The 15,603-nt window shown below is 40.3% G+C and overlaps 1 protein-coding gene across 1 annotated transcript; it reads left to right on the top strand.

The window, feature by feature from the left end:
• Nucleotides 1–4,595: 4,595 nt before the first annotated feature.
• Nucleotides 4,596–14,235, top strand: LOC136503197 (anaphase-promoting complex subunit 6-like). The gene is made up of 16 exons (XM_066498351.1): nt 4,596–5,008; nt 5,751–5,885; nt 5,973–6,046; nt 7,013–7,052; nt 7,612–7,657; nt 8,058–8,137; nt 8,234–8,409; nt 8,496–8,621; nt 8,972–9,046; nt 9,924–10,049; nt 10,453–10,522; nt 11,207–11,289; nt 11,835–11,948; nt 12,427–12,526; nt 13,067–13,102; nt 13,940–14,235. The coding sequence occupies exons 1-16, from the start codon at nt 4,610–4,612 to the stop codon at nt 14,036–14,038; spliced, it is 1,779 nt and encodes a 592-aa protein (XP_066354448.1). The 5' UTR covers nt 4,596–4,609; the 3' UTR covers nt 14,039–14,235.
• Nucleotides 14,236–15,603: the final 1,368 nt, after the last annotated feature.

Here is a 15,603-nt window from a genome sequence, read left to right as displayed (position 1 = left end):
AGTAGTAATTGTAGGTGTAAGCGTGGTGCTTAGACCAGGTTATTTGTCGATGTACCCTACATTCCAGATCGGTGGTAGCTTACGAGGGTGACTCTTATAGCCTTGCTGAATCCTCTGTAGTCCACCTCCCATTTGTAGACCTATCAGGATTTAGTTACTATAGAAAACATACTCTGCTTGTGCTTCCCTTAGTAATATCCCTAGTTGAACAATAGAATACAAAGCTTACCGAAGTTAGAACTAGAAGACCTTATGATCTTCTCCATACTCCTATTATCTTAAGCCATGTTGCTACCCCTAGTTAAGTGAGACTGTAGTTAGTCTCATACGTTTTCCTATGGATACGATACTTGGAATACTTCCAGGTGAAAGCTACAACCGTATATGTGCGCTTGTGGATTTATCTATGTGCATTTCAAATATACCAACAGTGTCTCAAGGCATCGATTAGTTAGCAGGCTATGGGGCCAGCAACATACTAGCTAGCAAAGGCCCGAACGACCAAGGCCCAGCTAAGCTAAGCAAACCAAATCGGACGCTAAGGCCAGGGTCAGCTACGACCCCTTCCTCCTGCCTTAGCCACACAATGCTCGAAGGGCGCATGACCTCTCCCCCGTCATGATCCCTAGAAGGAACGGGGAGAGGTCGAGCCCAGCCAAGCGTGCCAGCTCTAACTAGAATAAGCACGCCGCACTGACCCCGCAAGGACCGAGGGGACAATAGTCATCTCGGACCGGTCAGACACCACCCTTGTGCCATGCTGCACTAAAAAGACAACATCGCTCGATGGTGACGACCAGTACGGAGCCCACCGTTCAAATACGGACCGATAAGATGTGGGTATGATCCCACCCACTATGGGATGGGATCCACGACGAGAGCCTTGATTTAGAGGCCATCCAGACTAGCGGGAACCACAACCTCGACGATTGGGATCGTGGCTCTTAGCTCCTCAAGCAACAATGTGAACGACGACCTGGGGGTGGCTACCTACTCTCGTACGATGCCCTAGGAAACCAGGAGACAGTGACGAAGACCATGGTGGAGACCACGTCGCACAGGACGGCTGGCGAACCACCACCATGCCTACAGTGCTGTCACGGCAGGCACTATAGCACCACGCCATACCATACCACGACGTGGACACAAGACCATGACGACAACCACGTCTAGACGTGTACCTCAAGACGACATAGGTTGCAAGCCAAGAGAACCAACTGCTTTGTATATGCCCTAGCCCTGAACTCTATATAAGGGCGGCTAGGGCACCCATCTCAAGGACATGATTCATATCCTCTACCAGTTTATTCATTCTCCATCGTAGCAGGGCTCCTAGAGCTTCTCTTCAGGGAGTCCATCTCCTAGCTCTAGCTCTTCTTTCTCTTCCACCATTCTTGCACCCCGCCATTGTAAGAATTTCAGAGCATTTAAGCGAGGAACACACACTCGATCATCTCTGAGACTGGACATAGGGCTCCGACCTAAACTAGTATAAATCCTCGTGTCTTTGGATGCTACCATCATTTTCCTAGAGCAGCGCGACAATCGTATAAATTTACTAGTCCAGTTTACAAAACACCGACAAAATTGCTTATCTCTAGTCATCAAAAGTGAAATTTCTCTAGTTATGATCAAATTTGCAGAAAAATATATTAATATCTACGATAGCATATGAACTATCAAGACCTATTTATTGTGGATTTACTAAAATATATTTGATGCTATAGATGTTGTTATATTTTGTTTATAAACTTGGTCAAAAATAAATAAGTCGTACTTAAGATAAATTGTAAATAAATATAATGTCGAGGGAGTATAATTAATTAGTATGTAGTGATTGCTAAATTTTAATTGGGTTCATCCATTTTCAATTAATTAATTAATCTTAAGGCCCAAAATGCTAGATGTTTTAAAGTTTTAATTCATCATATGATTTTTGACTAAATATTGACTCAATTAAATAAATGACTTGTGTGTGCACCTATTATGAAGTCGAGAAAGGTGAAGGATGTGCCACGCACCTGGCAAGCCATGCCATATCGTACCGTGAGGGTGACGTCATGATGTGGTACGTGGTTGGTCGGATTTTGCCACTTAGACCATAAAATGTGCAATTACCGAGAGCGGTAACAGCAGAAATGTCCCGAGAACGTCACCCATCTAGGTGCATTCGTCATCTCTCTGTCAACTCCATCGCTGGAACATAAGACTATCTCCCACAACAGCACCTAAAATATAAGATCTATTTGATATTTGGGTGGAGACCCATTTTTCGTCTTCTCCAACAACATGATCCAAAAAGAGAATCTTTTCTACAAAATGAGTCTCGAGAAGAGAGGATGTTGATATTTGGGTTGTACCTCTGTTATCTAAAATGGATCGTCTTCCATATAGATGCTATGTTAAAGACCGATATTGAAGACCTATTTTAGATTTAGGTGTTCTCGTGCACCATTTGTTGGAGGATCTAAGAGAGCCCCTGAGCCTTGTACGTACATCAACACTCAACACACTAGACACCAATACACCATCTCTCTGCTCATGCTGCTCACGAGCAGTGGCGAAGCTAGAGAAAAGGAAGGGGTCCGGTCATTAAGAAGTGAGAAAATGTATTTATCAAATTGAATACCCGCTAGTATAGGCAAAGAATATATGTAAATATGTTATTTGTCTTTAAGTCTTGAATAAGGTGAGCAGGGAGTCACGATGGCTGGCGGAGTTGCAAAGAAGCAGTGACCGATCCACAAAAATATGTCGGAGGGGCTGGACTAAATAGAGAGCTAGACTAGCAAAGCTTCCATATCAGAAACTTCTAAGTGAGGCTCAAAGGAGGCTCCGTGGACACAGCAGCAGTAGGGGGGCTTGAGCCCCACCCGCCCCACCACTGTCTCCGTCCCTACAAAGAAGTCATAGAAAGTGAGGCTCAAAGAGGGCTCCGTGGACACAACAGTAGTAGGGGGCTTGAGCCCCACCCGCCCCACCACCGTCTCCGTCCTGTAAAGAAGTCATAGAGACAGATCGATCTGTGGCGTTTTTGCAGCCACAACTACAGTCGCTGGCGGTCACCTCTCTCACATTCCACTGTATGCTAGTTGTAGCCAGCCCAACAATTGATAATGTCAATCTGGGCAGACATTCAGGCTGTGGAGGTGCAACATATTAGGCTGAGGGTGTGGGTGGGTGGGGGGCATACATGCCTGAGATGCGAGGGGCACATCTGCACCTATAGCAATGTATTGGGTTTTGCCCCTGCTCCCAAGTGTTTCTCTTCGGTCTTCACGCCTCATCTGCTGGCACATAAGAAGGGGTATGAACCTTCTGCGTATGTCAACACACTAGGGCCTGATTGGTTCATAGAAATTGGGAGCCTCGCTTGTATCAGCTGCAAAAACAAGAACGCACAAATTTAAGGTTAGGGAGACAGAGAAGCCACGGGAAGGGAGCAAACTCGAGCCCTACAGGGAAGGGGGCATAGAAACAGAAGCACCGGAGAGGGAGTGTGAGCGAGGAAGGAAGCATGAAGAAGAGGCAGAGCAGGGACTCACCGGGAGGGAGTGGCGACCGAAATGAGGCGGAGAGGGCGAGGCAGTGACGGCAGGGGCGTTTATCGCGGTGGGGAAAGAAAAAACGCACGAAGTGGAGAGGTAACCCTAACCCCTTCCCACCTAATGGAGCCTGCACGCGCGCGGTAGGGAAAAGCGAGCCAGGCTCGCCAGAAACGGAATCCCATCTCGTTTCCGGAGCCCGGCTGCGGGACATCCAGGCTACCAATCAGCGCACACATGCATCGCACGGCCAGCGGTCTGTTCGTTGGGTCGTATTTGGCTTATAAGTCATGGCTTATCAGCTAACGAACATTATTTTTCTCTCACACCAAACGAGGCAATAGTACTTTCAGCCATGACTTATAAGCTAAACCAGCCCAAACGAACAGGGCGTAGATTGGCTGAAAAGCTCGCAACCAATGACGCTCCTAGACACTTCTATATCTCTATGCTACCGAGTGTTCTTCTGCACATATAGCAAGGCTCTGCAATATATGCCCATCTACGACACCCGTTACTTTACTATTACTCTGTTTCGGTAACGTTGACCATCCAGGTGCATTCTATGTCTCCTCTGCTGACGCATAGAGAGCGTACATGCTTGAGTCATGCGTATGTTAACACACTAGGCCGTCTTTATCACCGGACTAAAGTTTTAGTCCGTGGTTGAATAATAGATTAAATGTGGACCGATTAAAAAATTCTTTTTTCTAATGTGTTCTACTCATCAATTAGGCCCCGTTCGCGTGCCCTTAAACCCGGCTTGATCCGCTTCTTTTTTTTATCCGGAACAATGTTTTTCTTTTACAAATTCCTCCAGCATTACTCCAAACCATCCGAATTCCTCCAGAATTAGTCTCTTATTAGTTTTTGTTAGACCATAATTAGTTTAGTCCATCCAAACGCCTTATAGACATTTTCGTCTCTTTAAAACTAATTTTTTTCTTTATTCTTAATAACGTTGCCATAATCTATTGAATACAGGTAAACTCGTATGAAACTTTCACGAGACTGATCTCATACAGCACACACCCTGACCAGCTGAGGTGACCCACACACGAGACATGACACAATCCGTTCCTTCGAAACAATCCCGAACCCTAAATCGAATGCGGAACTCAAATTTCGGTTTCCCTCGCATCCCGCCCACATCCTCCGCAGCCGCCGAGCCGAGCCCCAAGCGGAGGAGAATAGGAGAGGCCACCGATCCGCCGCCGGAGATGAGGGAGGAGGCGCTGGAGCGGCTGCGCGGGGTGGTGCGGGACTGCGCGGGGAAGCACCTCTACAGGTCGGCTATCTTCCTCGCCGACAAGGTGGCCGCGGCCACGGGGGACCCTTGCGACGTCTACATGCTCGCGCAGGCACTCTTCCTCGGCCGCCAATTCCGCCGCGCGCTCCACCTCCTCAACAATTCCCGCCTGCTCCGCGACCTCCGGTTCAGATTCCTGGCGGCCAAGTGCCTCGTAAGGCTGCTCTGAGCGCTCCCCCCCCCCCCCCCCCCCCCCCCCCCCCCACCGGCGTCGTTTCATTCCGTCGAGCACGTCGCATGCGTGTCAGTTTGGGGCGCGCGTTCTGCTTCTCGCTGTTTGGGTCGCGGGGCTTCCTTTGGCTTCCATTCATTCATTACCAGCAACTCTCGACATTTCGTCAGGCGTTCTGGGCTAGTACTCTGGCCGAACACCTTGCGGACGTTTTCAGCTGATGTTAAAATACTGAGATTCGCTTGATTCTATTTCGGGTGATGCTGTTGAGTGTGTCTGGGCATTTGCTCAGATACATTGCGCCCCTAGTGCCATCGACTTCGTTTTTGGCCTGTAGTGGAAAGCTTCTAAATGTCCACACGCTGCCTTGATCTATGTTTGCCACTAAACAAATTGATTGTGTATTTTTGTATTCTTTTTTGATCAGTCTCCTGCTACTTAGAGCTAGTTAGAACAATGTCAGGATCTCTTAGAGGGAAAATGGTCAATAGTGCCGCATGTTTCTGATGTATTTCTCCTAATCCTGGAAATTAAAGCAACGAGAAGAGCATGTGGGCATATCAGATGGCGTGACATATTATTTATATAAATGTATTTGTCATATATGGATTTTTAGCTGAAGGCTTCAGTTTTCCACTTCTAGGTTATTCTAGATTGTTAACTTAGTGAGAGCTCTGTGCTTCTGCTACAACTTCAACTTCACAGTTTTGTTTCTTTGTATTAGGAGGAGTTGAAAGAGTGGCATCAGTGTTTGTTGATGCTTGGGGATGCAAAAGTGGACGAGCATGGAAATGTCCTTGATCAGGATGATGGCAGTGATATTTATTTTGATAAGGACGCTGAAGTTCATGAGATCAATGTGTGATGATGCTCCTTCCCTCCCTGAACACCTTCCTCCTTTCTGGTTGTTAGATGCTTGCTTACTACTGTAATACTTGCTTGACAGATCAAATCAGCTCTATGTTTCTTACGTGGTAAGGCATATGAAGCACTGGATAACCGTGATCTTGCTTGCCAATGGTAAAAATAATTAGCTTCATTTGCTTTTCTTTTGGTTAAAGTTGATATTGTATTTCAAAATAGTACCATTATCATTAATATATTCAATTATTTTTTATGCACTTTTGCTAAAATATTTTTTCCTGTCAAGTAGTGCCTAGGAAGGATACCTTTCGATATTTAGGATCAATGCTACAGAGGGACGGGGATATTGATGAAGATGTTAGCCATAGAATCAAAGCAGGGTGGATGAAGTGGCGGCAAGCGTCTGGTGTCCTATGTGACAAAAGGGTACCACAGAAGCTAAAAGGCAAGTTTTATAGGACGGCGATTAGACCTGCTATGTTGTATGGTGCAGAATGTTGGCCTACGAAAAGACGACATATTCAACAGCTAAGTGTCGCGGAAATGCGTATGTTGCGTTGGATTTGCGGTCATACAAGAAGGGATCGAGTTCGGAACGATGATATACGTGAGAGATTAGGGGTAGCGCCAATTGAAGAAAAGCTTGTCCAACACCGGTTGAGATGGTTTGGACATGTGCAACGGAGACCTCCAGATGCACCGGTGCGTAGTGGAATCCTAAGTCAGGATAGTAACGTGAAGAGAGGCAGAGGAAGACCGAAGTTGACTTGGGTAGAGGCAATAAAAGGAGACTTGAAAGGATGGAATATACCCAAAGACTTAGCCTTAGATAGGAGTGCTTGGAAGACAGCTATTCACGTGCCTGAACCTTGATTGCTTCTGTTGGGTTTCAACTCTAGCCTACCCCAACTTGTTTGGGACTTAAAGGCTTTGTTGTTGTTGTTGTTGTTGTTGTATTTTTTCCTGTACACTTTAAAGTCAAATTAGTTCTACTTTATCCCTTCAAGTTTTTACCCTTAATTTAAAGTTACATAGTAAAATAAAGTTGAAAGTTTGATTATGCTGCTTCTTGCTAGTCTTCTGTTGTACCTGACCTTTATGATTTTCTTCCCTCTTGGTCAGGTACAAGGCAGCTGTTAAAGCCGATCCTCTGTGTTATGAGGTGAGAAGAACAGTGACTCGATGACAGTACTATTCTTTTTATGAGAAAAAAGAACATGCAGTGTCATGTTATTATTATCTTAGTGTCTAACTCCGTACATGTACAGTGCACACACCTTACATGCAATATCTGAATTGTTTTATGTGTTTCTTATTTACTATGACCTGTATATTTCTCACTTGGGTAGTCACTGTATGACATGCTGAGTCTGTCTATTATGACACTCATGATGCACATGCTGTTTTTGTTGAAGGTAAACAATACTTACGACCAATTAATATGCCTAACCTTTGAATATTGTGGACAGGTGTCTTATAAGTTAGAACTATAGTGCTATTACTTGTAATGTCAAATGAACAATGTGTCACACCCTGTTTACTACTGTTGTTTCCACAAATTCTGAAAATTGAAATGAGCTCATAGCATTGCATAAAAACCATTGTTTACTGGATATTTTGGCAATTACAATTCTTGTTGACAGTTTCTCGAGTTTATGTAATGCTATATGATATTCTAACTTTGTAGCCTCGTAAATGTGATTCATTTATATATGTTTCAGGCTCTCGAATGTCTTGTTGATAATTATATGTTGACATGTGAGGAAGGTAATTTCAAATTGGGCTTTTGCTTATCTTGAGGCTTTCTTATATCTTGAATTAGTTTTAAGTGTTGCATCGCTTTTAGAGTTAGAAGTTAGAACCACATTCATTCCCAATATGATCTACTGATATAGATTGTTCGGTTAACCTATGCATTCCAAATTTCCAATCATGTTTTAAGCAGATAACTTATAACTGGAAATGGCTAGACATTCTACTACCAGCTTGATAGGATTTTGATTAATCTGAGTGCACATCTGCAAAATGTATCTGTTGAGGGCATTTCCGTAAAATATTATAAGTTCTATTTTCTTCATTTAAATAATTTGTAGCACATGTTTTAATTGGAACCTTCTGTAGTTTTGAGCATTATAGAGCCTAAGATGGTGCAATGGTATTTTTTCAGAATCTGAGTTATTGTCGTCTCTGCAATTCGGGGGAGAGGATGGGTGGCTATCAGCATTCTACTCATGTTTGATCACGAAGGTACTTGAATTAGTATCTGAACTTTGGCACATGCAAATGATGGAAGTATAATGGTACTCGTTTCCTTTTTGCTGACGGTTTCTCTTCTGCCTTTAGCATGAAAAAGAATATTTAGTTGAAGCAAAATTCAAGGAACTTGAACAAGAAGCTTGTAGTATTTCGTCCTCGAGTTCTGGTGAAACAATGAAAAATAACATTGATGTTTTGGCTTGCAAAGCTGAATACTACCACCAGAGTGGAGAGTACCAAAAATGTTTTCAACTCACATCCTCGTAAGTTGGTAGCATTCATTACTATTTCACTTTTCATTTACTTGCAAATGTTTATCACATTCACATATGTTGCAAATTTGTCTCAGGTTACTTGAGAGAGACCCTTTCCATTTAAAGAGCACATTAGTTCATTTGGCAACTGCAATGGAGCTTGGTCATTCCAATGATCTTTATCTTTTGGCATGCAACTTAGTGAAGGATTATCCTCAAAAGTGAGTATGGATCTTATTCATTGATTGATTAATTAATTCATGATTTTATCTCCATGATCCAATATGGTCAGTATTATGACTTAATTTTTGACAAAAGTTGGGAATATTCCCCCTGATTGAAAGGTTTATCTGATTCTATAAAAAGACTATTACTGCTAGATGCCCTGATTCAGTGATTCCTCACTTCATTTGCATGTCAATAATTTGAGATATAGTAAGGCTTGGTTGTACTGTGCACTATATGCAACATTTCATTGCATGAACTGGGTAGAAGTTTTTTTTTGTCCTTGATAGTTTGCGGCCAATCATGATCATTGCATAATTCTCATTTCTACTCGTTTCATTTGCAGAGCTCTTTCATGGTTTGCTGTCGGCTGCTATTACTACTGTATTAAGAAGTATGATCAAGCGCGAAGATACTTCGGGTGATCATCTTGTCCTGTTTAAATGTCACAATTCACCACATTATCATTTTCATTTCTAGCTTCATTATTCTACCATTTTTTTTTTCTCTCTTGGAGAAAATCTTCTTAGTGCAGAAACTCTGGCACTACTTGCTATTTTGTTATGGTAATTGCTATTACAATATTATTTTTTTGTCGAACTTGTACCACTACCTTTCTTTGAGCCAGTGCACGTCTTGGACGACATGTAGTTAGTAGTTACAGGTCGTGAAAAACCTATGACTTCGAAAGTATTGTGTAAGCTTGCTTCCCAAGCAATTCTGCATTTAATCTATTAATTTTGACGCCATGCTATGGCGAACAGGATATTATTAAGCAGTAGTAAGCATGTGATAACTTGAGTGAACTCCAGGTTTCCTACCATGCTCTCAAAGTTATCTTCAATTGGATTGGACACCTTGCTTATTTAAGAGAACATGCATGCATGTGCTGCAAAACACGCCACACATGCCACGCCATATATTTTTTTTGTTATACTATCTCTCCATTGCAAAATGTAAGGCACAGTTTATAAGTTTGGAGGAAGTACTATTTCCCCTTGAACCTGCGGGAAAACTCATGTATCAATCATGCAGAATTGTAGTTTTAAACATGTAAACAGAAACAACCAACATTTTATCCCAAAGTTGTGTATCAACTAACTCTAACCAGTATGAACAATATGCTGAGCGCTGTTCTAAGACATGTACCTCTGGCATAAAGGCTGAGCAAGGGCTAAATAAGGTCTCACTTGAATTTTATTTCTCTGTTCTAACTTTTATGTTTCACTGGAATTATTTTAATTGATAAAACTTGGTAGGTACTGTGGTTTAATGTACGTTAATATGTTTTCTGTCAGCAAAGCTACAGGTTTAGACGGGACGTTTCCTCCTGCTTGGATTGGTACAGGCATTGCCTATGCTGCTCAAGAGGAGGGTGACCAAGCAATGGCTGCATTTCGAACGGCAGCTCGGTTATTTCCTGGGTGAGTAATCCATTTCCTTTATTTTTCTTGATTTCTTGAAGATCCAAAGTGGTTGTTGATGTCAACTTCATTTTCATGGCTTTGGCTAGAAAAAAAAACTCTGTACGTGTACTGAATGTTGACACATTTATCTTTTATTCTTGAAATTTTGCGCCTGAACTTTGTCTGGTATACTTTGGATGTTTTCGGGAAGTTAACTATGATACCTCTGGTGTTTCTTTTCTGAAACTTTGATGAGCTCTCTTAATGTATCTATTTCACAGTAAAAATTTTGGATTTATGCCTGCTCTCTAAGTTGGGTTATAAAATTCTTTCAAATGTTCTGTTGTGGCATAAGTATCTATATATATATTGTACCTGCCCTCAAGCTATCATCTAATTATTTTCAATAATGCATTTTCAGATGTCATCTGCCAACTTTATACATGGGCATGCAATATGTGCGAATGCACAATTTCAAACTTGCAGAGCAGGTAATATTAATTGACAACTGCTTATTGGTTCTGATTTTCTTGTAAGGAACTTCATACTGATACAGGAACTGTGACTAGAGCAATCTATCTTTCTGTGCCATATCCCCCTCATTTACCTCAGTACTATATGTTTTCGGCCGAACACAGGTTTGAAAACGGCATTGGTTGTTGTCCAAATGCATCTTGCAAATGAGCAGCCTGGCAATTGCTATCCAGAAATCAGCATGTTTCTTTTGGTATTTGTTGATCTCCTTCCAGGGGAGTGCTATTTATTGTATCTCATGATTAGAGCTATGCTAACTCGCATCCTGCAGTCACCTTACCTAGTATTTATCATTGGTAAACTTCCATACATGAGAATATTTCAAATACGCTGCAGAAGATGTTTGTGAATGTGATACACAGACCAGCTCTAGTTCAGCACTTTGGCTCCTCTGAATTTTGGCTGGAGCTTGGCTTTTGATCCAAGTGAGCCAAATCTGAGCTGGGTTCTCATGCTGTTTAACTATCAGAGTGGTTAAACTGCAATAAAGTTTTGCTTGCTAACATCTCCATTGTTTAAGTATTCTTGCATCTGCAGATTGTAGCACTACTAATAACCAGTCATCCTAAGCTTGTTGCATTACAGAAAAGTTCTTTCTCACGTGGTGTTGATACAATTTGTTTTTGGTTTCTGTGATGTAGTTCTTCACACAAGCAAAATCCATCTGCCCATCTGATCCACTTATTTACAATGAGTTGGGGGTCGTTGCGTATAATATGAAGGAGTAAGAAATTTCTTTGTTCTACTTTTGGTTCTAGATGCTTTGCTTTCATGAACAGCATCATTCTTAGATCTACTAGTTGCTCTAGAAGTGCCATTTTACATATATCTTATTATCTTTTGTTTTTTTTTTTGCGCAAGGACATATATCTTATTATCTGAAAGTAAAAAAAACTGGATGTACCATACAGAGCTCTGGAAACCATGAAATATGCCTGCAAAAGAACAGTAAAAAGCATTAATCAGTGCTCACGATGTACATACACTTGACTAGGTGGTTCTGAAAATTTGAACATAATCTTTAATAGATATGTGCACTCTTCAACTTGGTGGGGCAAGTTTGTTGTCTGCTTTTGTACAATATGGTTTTGCTTACTGATACTCATCCATTTTTCTGTTCAGCATCGAATTCCTTATGACATTCCATCCAATTATATGTGATAGTTTGTTGAATAGAATATCAATTTGATCAATATCCACTGCTAAATTCATATTTAATGTTTTTTTTGGCTCTGCCACACTTGATAGAGTTGTTTGTTCAACATTTAGGTACCGAAAGGCAGTTCAGTTGTTTGAGTTAACATTGGACCGTACTTCATCCTCTCTGAATGAAATGTGGGAACCAACATTGGTGAATCTTGGGCATGCACTTCGGAAACTCAAGTAATTGATAAATTATGCCATATTGCTATGTTTAGTTTTTACTGAGTTCTTTCTTTCTTTGAGCTTCTTTATTTAATACTAACTCAACTATAGATTTGCCTTTGCTGATCCAATAGCCTTCTCAGTTGATGAATTTTATGCATGAAAATGACAAATCAGTTTGTTGAATTAAGCTATCAAAGTTATCCTAGTATGCAACTATAGTTGTTTGCTCGGTCATTGTTTTGTATATATAAATTACAAGAACACATTACACTTATTTTGGGTCCCACACTCCATTTGAATTTGTAGGATTCTTTATGTCTTGACATTCAATGTAAAGTCGCCAGTCACAATATAACTTTACTAGTATATGTGTACAATAGTTTTTGTGCTTAAGATATTCTCAGATGAAGAGCTTTTTTTCCTCCCTAATTTCTATTCTTGTTAACTCTTGTTGAACTATTGTCCATGGTTTAACTATTTATTGTTTGAACAGAGAATATCAGAAAGCAGTATCATATTATGAAAAGGCACTAACTTTACCAACCAAAAGTTTGAGTGCATTTGCTGGTCTTGCTTATACTTACCATCTTATGGTATTTTTTCTCTGATCCTCTTCCATTTATTGTTTCATACAATGTTTGCTGCTGTTTTGCTGTCTTGTCATACTATAAATGTATTTATATAGGCTGAAAGTTGTGGTATGTTAAAGATCATTTAGCTTCTGTCGATTTTAGGTCCATTGATATTCGGAAAAGTTTTAGCCATAAGCCCACAGCCATATGCATCTCTATTCTTCAGTTACGGTGGCAATTATTTTATACTGGGTCATGCTTGAGGTATCCTGTTAACTAATGGTGCCATTGTTTAGAAGTTCTCTTAAAAATAAGAACCACGTAATAATGGGTCACTGTCTTGTTGCAAGCTTGCTAATTGTAGTGGCAGTTTGTTGAAATATAAGTTGCGTACACTGACAATTAAACAGAAGAAAGTTCAACTTGCATATAAATAAGTACTACGTACTACTGTAGAACATAGAAATGATTTTTTTATGTTCTAGGTTGACTAGTTGACTGATCTTCATATATGTCCAGAATAAATCTGAATTCTATGCATGCCTTCTTTTTGTTATGCAGGATAATTTTGAGGCTGCCATAAATTATTACCATAAGGTGTGTCCTTTTGATCATTTCAAATTTATCAATTCTAATTAAGCAAATTCATAGTACTGGTTATGCAAAAATAGTACCAAGTGAGATACATCTTTCCTTGAGTTCTCTGTGCTTTGACTTTGTTGTAAATACATGCCTGCAAGTCTGCAACCCATACCCCCAAAATTGTCTCTAACCAGACGTGTTGGGTAATGGGAACCAACTCCTTTTTGTTCAGTTGTGTCCGATGCATTCAGCAACAAATGCTTTATTGGCTCAGTCTGGGCGTTCGGTTATAACCGAAACCGATCGGTTCGGTTCTTCGGTTCTTTAGCTAATTCGGTTACCTGAGAAGAAGGGACCGATCGGTTACTTTGAAAATGCGGAACCGAGGAATTTCGGTTTCGGGTAATTCGGTTCGGTTTCGGTTCTAACCGATGGAACCGAAATTTTCAGGAACCAAGAAACAACCCATTCAATTGCAAATTTCGGCAGCATTTTGCCTGATTTTCATGCAGTCAAAAGGGACAATTTAAACAGCAATGCAGCATAAAACAACAGTACAACACATATATGTTACTGTTCTCTCAAATATTCAAGCATAGAGCAATATTCGAGCCTGCAGTAAAAAAATAAGAGGTCCAACAGCATAGCCTTTACATAGTTCGGTTATTTCAGGTCAATTTGGTTAACCAAGTGCTGGAACTGAATTAACCGTAATAATTTCAGTTCCTAGGAACCTGGAACCGAACCTGTGACCGAATATTTCGGTTTCGGTTACTTCGGTTCGGTTCTCAGTTTTTTGTGCCCAGATTGATTATTGGCCAGTGGTTTTCTCATGTGTCCTTTTTTGGCCAGGCTCTATGGTTGAAACCAGACGACCAGTTCTGCACAGACATGCTAACATATGCTCTTGAGTCCATCTGCCAAAGCACTGCTCGTAGAAGAATAGTTTAGGCCTAGTCGAGGTTTACTAATCGCAACAGGTGCTGTCACATGCTTAGGGTATTCTTTTCCTTACACACATAGTAGTAGCCAATTATATGTAAATTGTTGTTGTGCAATATGTAATTGCTCAAGTTCATTTCAGCCACTTGAGGCTGATCGCAGTGTAAAGCTAAAGTTTTTGACCTTTTAATTTATATATATTCCGATTCCATCATGGCAAGCAATTTTACTTTACTCTAAGGACCGGTTTGATCCTTGGAATTGAATTTATTTTAATAATTATAATTTAGACATAGATTAATTAAGCTAATATGGTTATATATGAAATATATTTGTATATTTATGGTTAGGCATATAAGAGACATACTTATATGTTGCACTTCTATTTTAGGGAAGTATAGAATTATAACATAATGATTTATAGAATCCATTTCTATCTCCCACCCTATGAATTTGAGATAGGTTTATTTGTGAGCTTGGGAAAGTTATGGAATGTCAAATTCTAAGTCAAATAGTCTAATTTATTAAGTAGAATTCAATTCCTCTAAAATAAGGGGATCCAAACGGGTTTGGCTACTACCGTTTGTATGGAGGGGTTTATCGAGAGGTTAAAGGTCTTGACATAACTATGAGTCTGATGGATTGCATGCTTAGCTTGAGTTTGTGCACAGTAGTTTGTACACATTTAGTTGCCTGTAAAGCTTCTTATGCAGGTTTGTACTGTGCTCAAAGCTGGCCAATGCAACATTAGCTAAGCAATTTTACTTTACTCTAAGAGTTTGGCTACTACTGTTTGTAGGGAGGGGTTTATCGAGAGGTTAAAGGTCTCGACATAACTACAAGTCTGATTGATTGCCTGCTTAGCTTGAGTTTGTGCACTGTAGTTTGTACACATTTAATTGCCTGTAAAGCTTCTTATGCAGGCATGTACAGTGCTCAATGCTGGCCAATGCAACATTAGCTAGTAAGGCACAATCCCACCGTGCACCTGCTTTGCAGCCCAAGGCACAATCTCGCACTTATGTAGGCAACTAATCACATGTATAACCGTGTATAGTATGCTATCCAAGCGATCAAACACCAATAAATTGTATAGCTTTGTCTAGTTTAAAACTGTATCCAAGTGGTGTAAAGGGTACTGATATTTTTTTGACTGACCAACCGACAAGCTTCAATATCCGTATGAAATGTACCATATCCGAATTCATAGATTTAGTATCCGTTTCTAAATCCTCAAATTTGAAATGTACCATACCTGAATTCATAGATTTAGTATCCGTATGTATATATATATATATATATATATATATATATATATATATATATATATATATATATATATATATATATATATAACCTCATATTTGGATTTAGTTACGGATATTTCAGAGATAAGTTATGAATAGATATTGGTATCATATATATATATATATAGATAGATAGATAGATATTGGTATCATATATATATATATAACTTATATGAAATATCCGTAACTAAATCCAAAACTGAGGTTTACTATTCGTAGTAGGCATCCTATCTGTTTCACCCCTTTGGTTCAATTTATAAGGCATAG

The sequence above is a fragment of the Miscanthus floridulus genome, chromosome 1 (genome assembly GCF_019320115.1).
Source record: "Miscanthus floridulus cultivar M001 chromosome 1, ASM1932011v1, whole genome shotgun sequence".
Classification (NCBI taxonomy): domain Eukaryota; kingdom Viridiplantae; phylum Streptophyta; class Magnoliopsida; order Poales; family Poaceae; genus Miscanthus; species Miscanthus floridulus.
This window is presented reverse-complemented; position numbering and strand designations above follow the sequence as displayed.